This window comes from Podarcis liolepis (genome assembly GCF_965112155.1).
Source record: "Podarcis liolepis genome assembly, chromosome: 3".
Classification (NCBI taxonomy): Eukaryota; Metazoa; Chordata; class Lepidosauria; order Squamata; family Lacertidae; genus Podarcis; species Podarcis liolepis.
This window is the reverse complement of record NC_139557.1, coordinates 11,610,934-11,625,195: the sequence shown is the minus strand read 5'-3', so window position 1 is coordinate 11,625,195 and position 14,262 is coordinate 11,610,934. Positions and strand designations below refer to the sequence as shown.

At 41.9% G+C, this 14,262-nt stretch overlaps 1 protein-coding gene across 22 annotated transcripts in view; it reads left to right on the top strand.

Annotated features, from left to right (window-relative positions):
* The window catches only part of PLCB4 (phospholipase C beta 4), a 213,959-nt gene that overhangs the window by 134,216 nt on the left and 65,481 nt on the right, over positions 1–14,262 (top strand). For all 22 annotated transcript variants that reach the window (XM_083495903.1, XM_083495902.1, XM_083495898.1 and 19 more), the window contains 2 exons: positions 1,698–1,841; positions 13,965–14,044. Coding sequence is in view for 17 of the 22 variants with exons in the window: in XM_083495902.1 (XP_083352028.1) it covers positions 1,698–1,841; positions 13,965–14,044 (224 nt within the window). In the remaining 5 variants the exon portion in view is untranslated. The remainder of the gene's footprint in view (positions 1–1,697; positions 1,842–13,964; positions 14,045–14,262) is intronic.

Here is a 14,262-nt window from a genome sequence, read left to right as displayed (position 1 = left end):
TTCAGCATATGGCACAAATGCCTAAAAATTCCAGCCATAGTTAAGTGTTTTTAAGTTCCGTCAAATTTCATTTTTTAAGCATGTTCTTAAGTTTCACCATTTCAATTAGCAGGGTTGAAAAATGCCGTCTTTGTGGGTGAAGCTTGCCCAAAGTTTTCTTCCAATTAAATTTTAGACACAACTTCAAACAGAGAGCCATCAAACACTTATAAAAATGTATGGCCATTTTTAAGATAAGGGTTTAATGTATTCATTCATTGGCATTCTGATCTCCAAGAAGATGTTGCCATGCAAATGAGCTTTCCTGATTTTAAGCGATAGACTGGAAATCTCTTTACATCAGAGTAACATGATAGGGTCTGTGCAAGAACTCTCCAGTCTACATATTCCTTCAATTCTGGCTTGCATGCAGACTACAGGAGGATAATCTGTTTTTCAGATTTGTAGTTTTTAAAAAATTAATTCTTTTCCCCTAACCTTCCTGAGGTTGTTGAAGTGGCAGGAACAGGGCCGACCAGTTCTGCAGCTGGTTGCAAAACACAATCTTCTGAAGACATAGATTGGTAAACAAAAGAGTCAGCCATATGTCACACTGCCCCCAGTGCCATTTATGAAAGCTGTGACCTGCAACAGTGATCATAGCTTAGAGAGTTGACTTATGACTGGACCAAGTTTTATGAAAATGCAAACCATCATGCGGTGGAAAGAAAAATCAGAAGTGCAATTGAGTAAAAGAACACTCGCTGGAAATTGATTCCTTTTTCCAGAACTGTGATTGTGGTATCCTGCCTTTAAAGAGCTTCTGCATAAATAACCTAGAATCATGGTGTGTCAGCTCCTAAAGGTCGAATTTTAACAAGCTGCCACCAGCTTTGTGGCATATAAAGTTTCCGCCTTCCGGAACAAGGCCTTTGTGACATCATCTCGCTTGGACTACTGCAATGTGCTCTATGTGGGGCTACCTTTGAAGGTGACCCGGAAACTACAACTAATCCAGAATGTGGCAGCTAGACTGGTAATTGGAAGCAGGCGCCGAGACCATATAACACCGGTCCTGAAATACCTACACTGGCTCCCAGTACGTTTCCAAGCACAATTCAAAGTGTTGGTGCTAAACGGCCTCAGTCCAGTATACCTGAATGGAGTGTCTCCACCTCCATCGTTCTGCCTGGACACTGAGGTCTAGCGCCAAGGGCCTTCTGGCTGTTCCCTCGCTGCGAGAAGCCAAGTTACAGGGAACCAGACAGAGGGCCTTCTGGGTAGTGGCGCCCGCCCTGTGGAACGCCATCTCACCAGATGTCAAAGAGAAAAACAACTACCAAACTTTTAGAAGACATCGGAAGGCAGCCCTGTTTAGGGAAGCTTTTTATGTTTAATAGATTATTGTATTTTAGTGTTCTGTTGGTAGCCACCCAGAGTGGCTGGGGATACCCAGCCAGATGGGCAGGGTATAAATAACACATCATCATCATCATCATCATCATCATCATTATTATTATTATTTGTATTACAAATACTCAGCTGTGCCGTGAATGATTTCAAACTGTGGACTTGAAGCATTGATTAAAAAAAAAAAAGATTTAGCAAAGGTGAATAAGAAATGTTTACATGTTAAATATTTGAGGTGGGGGAAGCGAACAAAATTCCTTTCTGTTTTAGCTCTGGACGTCTAACAAGGCATTCATTGTCTCTAACAGGATCCAAAAATATTAGCTGCTCTTGAGGCTGTTGGCAAGACAGAAAACGAACTTGAAGGGAAAATAGTTTGTGTCTGTAGCGGCACAGATCTGGTGAACATCAACTTCACGTATATGGTAGCAGAAAGCACCGAAGATGCTAAGGTATTGTATATTTAAGCTCACTGCATTGCTATTCTATATAAAATCCCATGTGTTCTGCTGAAGGATAACAAGTTGTCATTTGGACACAGATCTGTGGAAATTGAAATGGGGTTGCGCATGTTGCAAAAATTGAGCTAATGTTTCCATTGAACCTAATGCAGTGCTTTCCCAAATGTTTGGGTGTTCCCCCCACATGGGAAAATGTTAGAATGGCAATTTAGGAAGTGTGTCCATGTGTGATAAAAAGTTTGCATTGCAGTGAAAGATGTAATCTGCAACTCTTCAAAATAAGACTGCTGGGAGACTTTTGTTAAATATCACTTAAACCTTGGCTTTCATTTGAAGAAGAATGGAAAAGAATACAATTATAATCTTGGTTTTGTTTTCAAAAGGGCATGGTGATGTATTTATCCTTTGTGAACTGTCGAGCCTGAGGGCTAAAATAAAATATCTGATGCTTGATGAAATGAAAACAAAAATGTATTTCAGCACTTAGTATCGTGGATACGTGAATTAAAGGACTATGGACATGTTGAGATGCCATATACTGAGTTAAATCACTGGTTAAATTTAGCCTGGCAGAGACTTTCCAAGAATTTAAAGGTTCCCCAACAGCAAACCAGAGATGCCAAGAATCAATGCTGGAACCTTCTGCATTTCAAACATGTGCACATAACACCAAATTATGAAGCCTCCCCAATTTGCTTTCTGCTACAAGTGTTATCTTGTATTCTGTTTTCTTTTTAAGATTATACTATATAGTCATGCTTCTTGCAGCAAAGTTTGCAGTAAAAGCCTCCCAATTCAGGAAAGCCCACTGAGATAAGATTCGTCTGTGTACATATTATAAGGATTTTATCACATCTGTTTTAATATGTTTTTGAGATTGTTTCCTTTCCCCCTTTCTTCTTTATATGCTTTTTGGTTATAATTCTGCTATGCGAATTTGCAATTTTGAAAAACTTCTTTATCATCTCTTGCGATGATAATGGTCGTGTTTATAACGAATAGTCCCCCCCCCCAAAAAAAAAATCTGGAGTCCAGTGAAATTACTTTTGGTTTACCATAGCAAAGCACAATGGCTTGCTTCCCTTTTTGTGGACACAGTATTTAAGAGGCTTTTTCAGTAAATGGTTTCCCTCCAAAGATCGACGGTGTAGAGCTGACCCCATTTCTTCGATTCCTAGAAGCTCCAATGCACATAACATTTCAAAGCAATTACAATATGTCTGGGCATATTTTGTGATGGACAGTTCCCAGGAATACCAAAGATCCCAGTTACACAGTTTGGAGTACCGTAGTCTGTTCTCCAAGCTCACTTATAGACGAGGTTTCATTACATTCTAGAAAAACTGCTTCACCAGCACAGTCCGCTACGAGTGAAAGAGAGAGGCTCTCTTTCAACATTTTTTGCAGGAGATAAATATCTCTAAGGCAACCCCCTGCCAGAATAGCTTTAGAGCAGCTATGTATTGGTATAAAAAGGTAAAGGGACACCTGACCATTAGGTCCAGTCGTGGCCGACTCTGGGATTGTGACACTCATCTCGCTTTATTGGCCGAGGGAGCCGGCATACAGCTTCCGGGTCATGTGGCCAGCATGACTAAGACACTTCTGGCGAAGCAGAGCAGCGCATGGAAACGCCGCTTACCTTCCTGCCAGAGTGGTACTTATTTATCTACTTGCACTTTGACGTGCTTTCAAACTGCTAGGTTGGCAGGAGCTGGGACCGAGCAACGGGAGCTCACCCCATTGCGGGGATTCGAACCGCTGACCTTCTGATCGGCAAGTCCTAGGCTCTGTGGTTTAACCCACAGCACCACCCGCGTCACATGTATCGGTATATTCCATGCTTATTGTGTGGCAAGACCCCCAAGCTGATCCCCCATTAGAATAAAGAAATTCACACAGACATGGATATTTTGTTTAAGGTTTTGGGCCAAATCTTGGCCACAACTTTATTGATTACAGGAATGAGAGCGGTATTGGCTTAGGCATTGGCAAGACTATATCTGACTCCTGCCCCCTTTGCGGGAAGTCTGTAACCACCCAAAGGGAAATTGCTTCGGGGGAACCCACCTGCATCTCCCCTGGTGTTCCCAGAGGCCTGGCATGGCCCTAGCCCCTCAAGCAGACTTCAGACAGGATTCAGGCCCCGGATTCCTTTCACAGAATACCCTTGAAAATGAAGGGGCAGGCGATGGCTGACCTCCCTTCCCCCATTCAACAATAAGCCAATGCCTAACCACCAAACCTTACAAAGTTGTGACGATTGCTAAGAGGTAGGCAAAAACCAAGTGGCCCGTGCCAATTTGGCAAATGGAAAAAATTCCTACCCGGTCCCCGACTCAAGATGGGCAACCAACCAAAATCCAAAGCAAGGCCAAAGGGCACTTAAATTAAAGGGAGGGAGGGTGGGTGTTTGGCAGCGTGAAGCAGGAGCCTGGCTGCCGCTTTTATATTTTCTGCCACTATCACCCTTCAAAATGATTGGGCAATAGCCCTGGGTGATTGTGGTTCTCCCCGGTGTAAGGGTGATAGCTCCACCCACACCAGTTTGAGGGCCTGCCCGCAGCCAGGACCATCTATTAAGATGATCCCGTTTGCTAAAAGCACAGGGAAAGCTACTGGGGCCATATTTAGTGGGACAAAACAAAAACGCCCCAAAACCTAGATCCTCATCCCGCCTTTGAAATCTCGGTAATGTCCCGGATGTATGGCAGCCCTATTTTGATGTGATAGCTGGTTCATCCTATTAAATAGCCACGTGAGAAGTCCCCGCACAATTTTATATACACTCAGTGAATAGCAGTGGGCTGACTTCCAGCTCAGTTTTAATTTTGTTATGAACATTATGGCATGTGTGGATATCAGTTTATATCGAGGAAAGATAACATTCTCGAGAAGATGCTACTTTAGGGAACAGAGCCTAAGTGCAAATAGGCTACCAGGGAAAACACAGTCTTAACTTAGCGGCCAAGAACATTTAATAGCATCTTAAACTCAAGCATATTTGCAAAACCGCTATTCACATTTAATGGCCAATACTTCTACAGTACTCATTGCTATGAATATACTATTACCACGGTTTGATAATGTGCTTTATGGTTGTGAAGTTGAGTGTTTTTGCATTTCTGCTCTTTTGAAAGGCAGTTGTATGATAGGGATGCTGGGGTTTTTTTTATTACAAAAGAAGTTCACCTTTAAATTATCTCCATAATATTCCTTTTAATTTTAATAGTAACCAGACTGTGAGCACAGGCACTGCGACGAGGGGACTTAGGAATCACTCAATATTTTTGGCACTTTGTTTAGGTGTGATTTACTTGAAATAAATGCCCAATGTCTGGTGTCAGTGTGAATGGTTGCAGAGCAGAGTGAAGCACTCATGTACTGTGTGTGTATGTGTACACAGTCCTACACCCCTTTTGGGAAAGGATTTTACACCACTTTGGGTGAGAATTTTTTGGAAGAAATGTCCTTTTGCATACCTTTAGGTTTCTCCCAGGGTTTGCAAACCACTTACCTGTTTTACTGTTGAACCTACTGTGCTGCCAAGCCTAACCAGATATTTCTGTCTCTTCACTCTCAGTCTCTTAGATTTAAAAAGAAGTTAGACCTGGCAACTCAAGGAACACTAACTAATAAGTTTTTTTTTCCAGGAAAGCTCTTGAAACCAAGAGATTGCACAATTCACGGATTAAAGTTTAATAAGAAACTTGATTTGGGAAACTTGCCAGCTCCTTAACTCTGCCCCAGTACTCAGCTAGAATGGAGAGCAGAAAATGAGGGCAAGGTCATACATAACAAGCTTTCCTGTAGAGGTTACTATATCGAACACGAAACAGGTTTCTGTGGTATTTATCTGAAGCAGATGTTCAATATTCAGGAGCTGTATTTTGAAGCTCACGGGCTGTACAAACTATGGTCATGTAATTTGTACAGCACAAAGGAAGCAAAGCAGACAAGATTTTCACTGCCTCTTCCTTGACTAGCTTCTGGAGATAATGATCCTGATGGACTGTTCTTTTTAACCTATACTTAGGACCTCCCATATCGCAGGATATTAGGCTGTTCTTCAATCTACCCATTTCCACACTGAGACAAACCTGCTGTCTGCTTGCTTGCTTTCATCTCTCCATTACTGCTCTGCTGTTGGCCAGCAATTTGGGAACTACATTAATCATATTGATTTAAAACCACGATTCTACTATCAAATGCTGCCAGAGTTTTAAAAAGACCTACAAAGCCACAGAGATAAATGGGGAAAGCTTTGCATATTCCCAGCATATTAATGGGAATTCTCCCTGGATGAATGGCTGCTTGGACCAAGTTCATTGTGCATCTAAAAGACATAGTATGATGATGATTGATTGATGGACTGCCTTTTATATTAGTCTTCATGCAATTTACAAACACACTAAAAACAGCTAAAAATAGTTCTAAACAGTGGAAAAACCAACTAAAGACAGGTTTAAAGATGATACAAAATTAACATCTAGTGTAGACCTTTTATTCTTTGTAATAAATGTATTTATTTGCTTTTTCAAATTAAAGTTTTACAGTCACATATCCAACATACAACATAGAAACAAGATTCCAAAGAATCTCCTGGACTTCTCTCCTCCGCTTTGTGGACTCTATTGTCAGTCATTCCTTCCTGCATCTTTTGTAATAATCCAATTTTTTTACCTCTCCATTGTGTCCAAAATTCACTATTAAACTACAAATGTTATTCTAATATTAATGATTTTAACTGTTTACAATAGTTTCTAAGATAAATTATAAATTTTCCCCATTATAAAATTTTCCCATTAACATTCTGGTCTTCCTGATTTCTGATTCTTCTGGTCATTTTTGCCATTTCAGCATAATCCATAAATTTAATTTGCCATTCTTCTGTAGTAAGGACTTGATCTTCTTTCCATCTCTGGGCCAATAACATCTGCACAGCTGTGGTCGCATACATAAATAGTCTTTTCTGCTCCTTTGGGATTTTGGCACCTACATTAGAATTCCTAACATAGACCTTTTAATCCAGCCAGTAAATCTTCTTGAACCAGATGCCAACTGTGTTCAGAAAGTGCAAATAATGGGTGTCCCTTGTATGTAAGTTGGGATACTGTTCCACAAAATGGGCAGCTGCACTGACAGTCCTTCTGATATTTTCGGGATGTTAAGGAAAAGCTCTTCTGCAAAATTCAATAACCTACAGAGAATAAAAGGGATGATGGCTGTATCAGCAGCTCTTGTTTGGTGCCATCGGTACCCACACTGCTTTATAAGGTTAACATGAGCAAAGGAGATCAGAATATAATTCAGACATGACGTAGGGTAGAGAAACAACTTCCTCCGGCTGGAGGGAGTTGAGGAAAGCAATGGGGTAAGAAGACATGAATGTGAGCAAATGATGGTGTTGACATTTCTCTGAAAGCAGAAATTACTGCTTGAGTGCTGATGGAAAGTATAGTTGTGTATTTCCAAGCGTGCTTATTCCAGCCATTCTCGTATGTTGAACCCAGCGACTGGAGATGTTTTCAGTTGAAAATGACTAGGTGAACTGGCCCTTTGCCCTGTGGAATGTCCTATTTCAGTGCTAACAAAGCTTGTTTTCATCCTGAATAGAAACAGAAACCACTCAAGTAGTTTGTGGGTCCCAAACATTGATTGAGTGTGGTTGTATCTACTGGCTTCTAGGTGAAACTTGTTTTTCAGTAGTCGCCTCTTTCCTGGGTGCTGCCATTTACTAGCTTTTCCAGAGAGACAAAAAACAAATAATAGAATGTTCCGTTGTTATACGAAGCTAGTCATGTTATGATCATTGTCTGATCTGGCAAGAAGCAGTAACTGAGGTCCTTCATAGTGGGGCCTGTTTGTCTTCACATTCTACTTTTTCTGGCAGAGAAATTACTCCATGAAAATGGGGGAAAGGAGAAATATGCCCAACTGCTGTGTGTTAAGGCTAGGGATAGCGGGGATATTTGGTGCAGTCCACATTTTAATGGACACCTACCTAATTCACAGGACATGGGTGGTTTCCACTTCAATTTGACCACAACTGCATACCCTCTAACATTTTGACCAATGAAAATAGGGACGTCCTATTCCATAATAATGGCGCTGTGGGTTAAACCACAGAGCCTAGGACTTGCCGAGCAGAAGGTCGGCGGTTCGAATCCCCACAACGGGGTGAGCTCCTGTTGCTCGGTCCCTGCTCCTGCCAACTTAGCAGTTCAAAAGCACGTCAAAGTGCAAGTAGATAAATAGGTACCGCTCCGGCAGAAAGGTAAACGGCGTTTCCATGAACTGCTCTGGTTCGCCAGAAGTGGCTTAGTCATGCTGGCCACATGACCCGGAAGCTGCTCGCCAGCTCCCTTGGCCAATAAAGCAAGATGAGCGCCACAACCCCAGAGTTGGCCACGAATGGACCTATTGGTCAGGGGTCCCTTTACCTTTACCCTACCTAATTCACACTTCCCAAAACAATGCACGAAACCAAACACTGCTTTCTTTCGATATGTGCACCTCTCTGAATTTTGCGATGCAGTTCCCCAACCAAGAAGAGTGGACAATAATGTGCACATTTAAAGGAAGGTATGTATGATAATGTACACATAAGTAAGGGGGATGCATTGCATTTGGGAAAATTGCCACAGATTGTGAATATTACACTGTTTACAGTGAATATTGCATTGTTTACAGTGAATATTACACTGTTTACAGTGAATGAACACTGCTTACAGAATGTGTTTATTAAGAGCAATGTGCACTCAAATGCTGACAAATTTTCATGAGGCTCAAACACATATAGTGATGTGGAAATATGGTGAACTGAAGTCAATATTACAAAAATGAGAAATGGAGAGAAACCAGAACTGACAACATTGCCCATTCCTAGTTACATTCAAAGCTTTTAAACTTGATTCACAATAAATTTCTTGCAGATACTGCACCAAATAACTGAAAACAGGCATTCTTCATCCTGGTCTTGTCAAGATCATGTTAAAGTCAGATATGGGGTGTGTGGAGAACTATTATAGGAGAAAGCAATGGGATTAAAAAATGTAATTAATAAATAGGATTGCATATTCTAGCCACCCAAGATTTTAGAGCTTTGTTTATGTACAGCATCCATTTCTATCTCCCTGCCCGTTAACGTGGGAAAGAGGCAACACATTATCAATATAAATGGCAAATACAGACAACTCCTCTGAATGAGAATTCCCCACCTCCCTGTATGGCTGTCTAAAGAATCCTGGTTTTCCACCAATTTAATTGTTCTTAGAACCAAGAAGGATGTAATACCATTTGAAAACCTGAGTTTATTTCAGTGGTTTTCTTAGTTTCTTTATCTCCTTAGCTGTGTGGTACAGTGTACTACTGCTGACACCTGGTGGCATTCTTGCAAAAGAAGGCATACTTTTTTTAAATAACACGTGTCTCTTTCAGTACTTATGGGTTTTGTTTGGTTTTGTTTTAAATTATTAGATGGGGGGATCAGTGGTTTTTCAATATTCAAGATTATTTTGAAAGTTTCATTTTTATCTTATTTTTAAAGAGAAATGGAGGTACAAGGGAACAGTACTGTGGTGACAGAATGAATCGGCTTATACCACTTGTTTTTGTTGCTGTGAATTAACATTTTCTGTAATTGGTTGTGTAAGCATCTCTGCACTGAGCATATGTACAGATTATTGGGAAAGCCCTTGCAATGGGAAGTCGCAGCAATTATTATTATTATTATTATTATTTTATCCTGACATTCCTCCAAGCATCTGGAGGGAGTTTCAATGGTTCTCTCTTCTCCCCATTTTTATCAGGTTAGGCTGAGGGGCTGTGACCAGTCCATGGTCACCTAGAAAACTTCATGTGGGAATCTGATAATGGTTGAGAGAAACAGTATTATGAGCGATACAGCATAATCACACTTTAGGATAAGCCTGTCAATGGCTACTAGTCATGATGGCTATGTACTGCTTCCATTACTTGGTTCCAGCTCCTGCCAACCTAGCAGTGTGAAAGCATGTCAAAGTGCAAGTAGATAAATAGGTACCACTCTAGCAGGAAGGTAAACGGTGTTTCCATGCGCTGCTCTGATTTGCCAGAAGTGGCTTAGTCATGCTGGCCACATGACCCGGAAGCTGTCTGTGGACAAACGCCGGCTCCCTTGGCCAATAAAGTGAGATGAGTGTCACAACCCCAGAGTCTTTTGCGACTGGACTCAGGGGTCCCCTTTACCCTTTTATGCTTCTGAATATCAATTGGGCATGACAGTCAGAAGGTCAGTGGTTTGAATCCCGGCAACAGGATGAGCTCCCGTTGGTCTGCCCCAGCTCCTACCAACCTAGCAGTGTGAAAGCACGTCAAAGTGCAAGTAGATAAATAGGTACCGCTGCAGCGGGAAGGTAAACGTCATTTCTGTGTGCTCTGGTTTCCGTCACGGTGTTTTGTTGCACCAGAAGTCATTTAGTCCTGCTGGCCACATGACCCAGAAAGCTGTCTGTGAACAAATGCCGTCTCCCTTGGCCTGAAAGCGAGATGAGTGCTGCAACCCCATAGTCACCTTTGGCTGGACTTAACCGTCTAGGGGTCCTTTACCTTTTTTACCTAGAGCAGGTATTTGCCCACCAGTAGTTTCAACGGGACCTGATTTGTAGCATGTATACTTAGAGCCGCAGACGAAGTGGGAAGTTTGATATCGATAACCATCCCACAACTGCTGCAGTTATGTAAAACTATTCTGCAATTTATGTAAACTGTCATGCAATTTACACCATCGTTTTCCGATCAGATATTGGCCAGAAAGGCTCTTGTTTTCTTGCTGTTCTGGCAGTTTATGCTTCGGCTGCCAAGACTGCTACTGACTGCAGATGGTGTTCCACAGAACCATCAAATTAAAACTTGACAATTTTGGAAATTCTGGGTATGGATGATAATGAAATGGGAGTCACGAGTCAGTGTGATAGTCACAGAAAAGACACCTTAATGAGTGCAGAAACGATTTCTTGGGATGAAAAATAGGAAGTAAGGGAACACAATGTAGCAGGATCATTGTGTAGGCTTAAGAGCTTCCTACCAATGGCTGTTTCTTTCCTGTGAAGTCTTCTAGGCAATTCACAGTTGTAAAGTTCTAAAATAGATGCCGTTAATGCCATCACAAATTACACGTTACTTAATTTGGGCTAAAATTGGCAATGGTAGCTGAAGTAGAGAGGCTCATATTTGTGCGGGCTATTAATGGAACACTTAATAAATCAATTAGGGGGGCCTGACCATGGAATGTTATGTTGCTGTAGCTTCAGCATCTATCTGGTGGCATAAACATGTTTGTCCAACTAGAGGCAATTCTAGTTTAAAACAGTAGTTAGCCTCTTCAGCGAATAGGCTGCTTTCAGGAAAGGTTTGATATAAAATATGTGGAAAGGTGGCTTTCCTCCAAGGAATACAAGATATTGCACGGGGTTCTGCCTCTCCCCCATTTTATTCAAATAACCACCCTTTGAGGTAGGGTAGGTTCACCCAGTGAGTTTGATGGCTTCTGGGTGACTTAAACCCTGGTCTCCCAGATTCTAGTCCAACAATCTACCACGCTGGCTTTTTCATTCAGACTTCTCTGGGGAAGTGGTTGGGCCAATGAAAAACCTCTGTGACCCCATGTCTAGGAAGCACAGGCTGAGTGGAAGTGTGGATGAGGCCAAGTCGTCCTTTACTCCTTCACCTCTGCACCAATAGGAACATTTCCACCACAGACACACAGCTTACCAGGCAGAGGGCCTTCTCAGTACAGTGGTACCTCGGGTTACATACGCTTCAGGTTACAGACGCTTCAGGTTACAGACTCCGCTAACCCAGAAATAGTGCTTCAGGATGAGAACAGAAATCGTGCTCCAGCGGCATGGCAGTAGCAGGAAGCCCCATTAGCTAAAGTGGTGCTTCAGGTTAAGAACAGTTTCAGGTTAAGTACGGACCTCCGGAACGAATTAAGTGCTTAACCCGAGGTACCACTGTAGTGGCACCCTCCCCGTGGAACACCCTCCCATCAGTTTTCCAGGAAATAAAGAACTATCTGACTTTTAGAAGACATCTGAAGGCAGCCCTGTTTAGGGGAGTTTTACATGTTTGATGTTTTAATTTGCTGAAAGCCACCTGGGATTTCTGGGGCAACGTAGTCAGTACTACAACTACATTAGAACATGTGCAGGGGCTGTCACGACAGCCAGTTTGGGTAGGAAATTTGTCCTGTTATTGCTAGATTTTTCAAAAATACGGAAAGAAAACATTTAAGAAGCGGAATCGATGGCCATGACTCGGATGAGTGTGGGGTGCATCTAGGGCTAGGCATTCAGTTGTGTCATTCCTAGCTTCTGAGGCAGTAAATGGGCCAGAACTATGTCTCGTGTAGGTGCTGAAATCCCAATGGAGCAGAAAAGATTATTTATGTATACGACCAAGGCTGCATGGATGTTATTGGCCCACAGATGGAAAGAAGATAAAGTCCTTACCAGAGAAGAATGGCAGATGAAATTGATGGATTATGCCGAAACGGCAAAAGTGACCAGAAGATTCAGAAATCAGAAAGACCAAAATTTTAATACGGAATGGGGAGAGTTTACAATTTATTTTAAAAATCATTGTAAATAGTTAAAATCGTCAGTGGGATTGGAACAACACTTGTAGTTTAGTGGTGAATTTTGGATATAATGAAGATGTAAAAGATTTGGATTATTACAAAAGATGCAGGAGGAAATGACTGACAATAGGACCCACAAAGGGGAAGGGGGAAGTCCAGGAGATTCCTTGGAATCTTGTTTTTATGATGTATGTTGGATATGTGATTGTAAAACTTTAATTTGAAAAGCCAAATAAATAAATTCATAATTAAAAAGAAGAGCCAGTGTAGTGTAGTGGTTAAGAGTGGTAGTCTTGCAATCTGGGGAACCGGGTTCGCTTCCCCGCTCCTCCACATGCAGCTGCTGGGTGACCTTGGGCTAGTCACACTTCTCTGAAGTCTCTCAGCCCCACTCACCTCACAGAGTGTTTGTTATGGGGGAGGAAGGGAAAGGAGAATGTTAGGTGCTTTGAGACTCCTTAAAGGGAGTGAAAGGCGGGATATCAAATCCAAACTCTGCTTCTTCTTCTATGTCACGTGTAATATATAAGCAAAGAGCTGTTTTAGTGTTACGACGAAAAGACTAAGCTATGAATAAGGAATTATCTGCCTTGAACCTCACCCCTGTAATGAGCAGGCTAAGGGTCTTTGGTAAGCCTCTGTCCTCTTAGGATTCGTTCACACTTCCAATTGTCCCACCAGTGGCGTAGCGTGGGGGGTGCAGGGGGGGTCGGCCGCACCGGGCGCAACATCTGGGGGTTAGGGTTAGGGGGCGCAAATCCACAGGTTAGGGGGCGCAAATTACTTGCCTTGCCCCGGGTGCTGACAACCCACGCTACGCCACTGTGTCCCACTGCTCCCCCCCCAAAAAAAACCCCTACTGAATTGGAACGAGCATCCGTCAGTTTTTCTGTGGAGTGTCGTTTGTTCTGATACAGCAGTAAACAGCAGGTTTCTTGGCATGGGACAGGCAAAAGTGTGGACAAGACCTCAGCCTCAGTTCCGCTTCTGCAATGTGGGAACAACAACACTTATGTAGGTGACATAGTAATTGTAAGGATTGAAACAAGACAATATATGAACACTTAACATATACAAGCTATGATGATGATCAGTGCTTTTTTTCTGGGAGGACGCAGGGGTATGCATACCCCTAAACATTTTGTGAATCTAACGGGAGAAGAAACTATTAAAAAACAACAACAAGTTTCTTCTCTAACACGGTGAATTGTCAGTTCTTTTGCTACCCCCGATAGTGGCCTTTTGTCCATTTACTGTATTTATTTTTCTCAATTTGAACTATAAAATGATGGTTTTCTTGAGTCAAAATGAGAGTACCCCTAAACTTTTTTTTTTTTTAGAAAAAAGCACTGATTATTATTATTATTATTAATTCTGCAGCAACATGGAGGGATACCTTGCTGTTGAAGTGAGCGCCGTGGCAATAATGTTCTCTTTTTCTCCTTTTGGTATTTCCAGCGGCTGAATGCTTAAGTGCTTTTCTTGTCTTTCAGCAATGGGTGGATGGACTCCGATCAATCATATGTAACTTTCGAGCTAACAATGTCTGCCCCATGACATGCCTCAAGAAACAGTAAGCCTTTTCTTCCCTCACCTCTTCAATTCTTGTTTTGTTTCTGGCTTCATATTTCTTAGCATGCATTTTCCAAAAAAAATTCCTTTCCTTACTTGGTCCAGCAGGAGATAAATATCTGGGCAGTCTGCAGGGGACATTCCCCACAAATTCAAACATCCATGAGAAATGTGGTGTTAATTTATTCTTCATCTTTTTTCCACAAATAAAAATGTTCC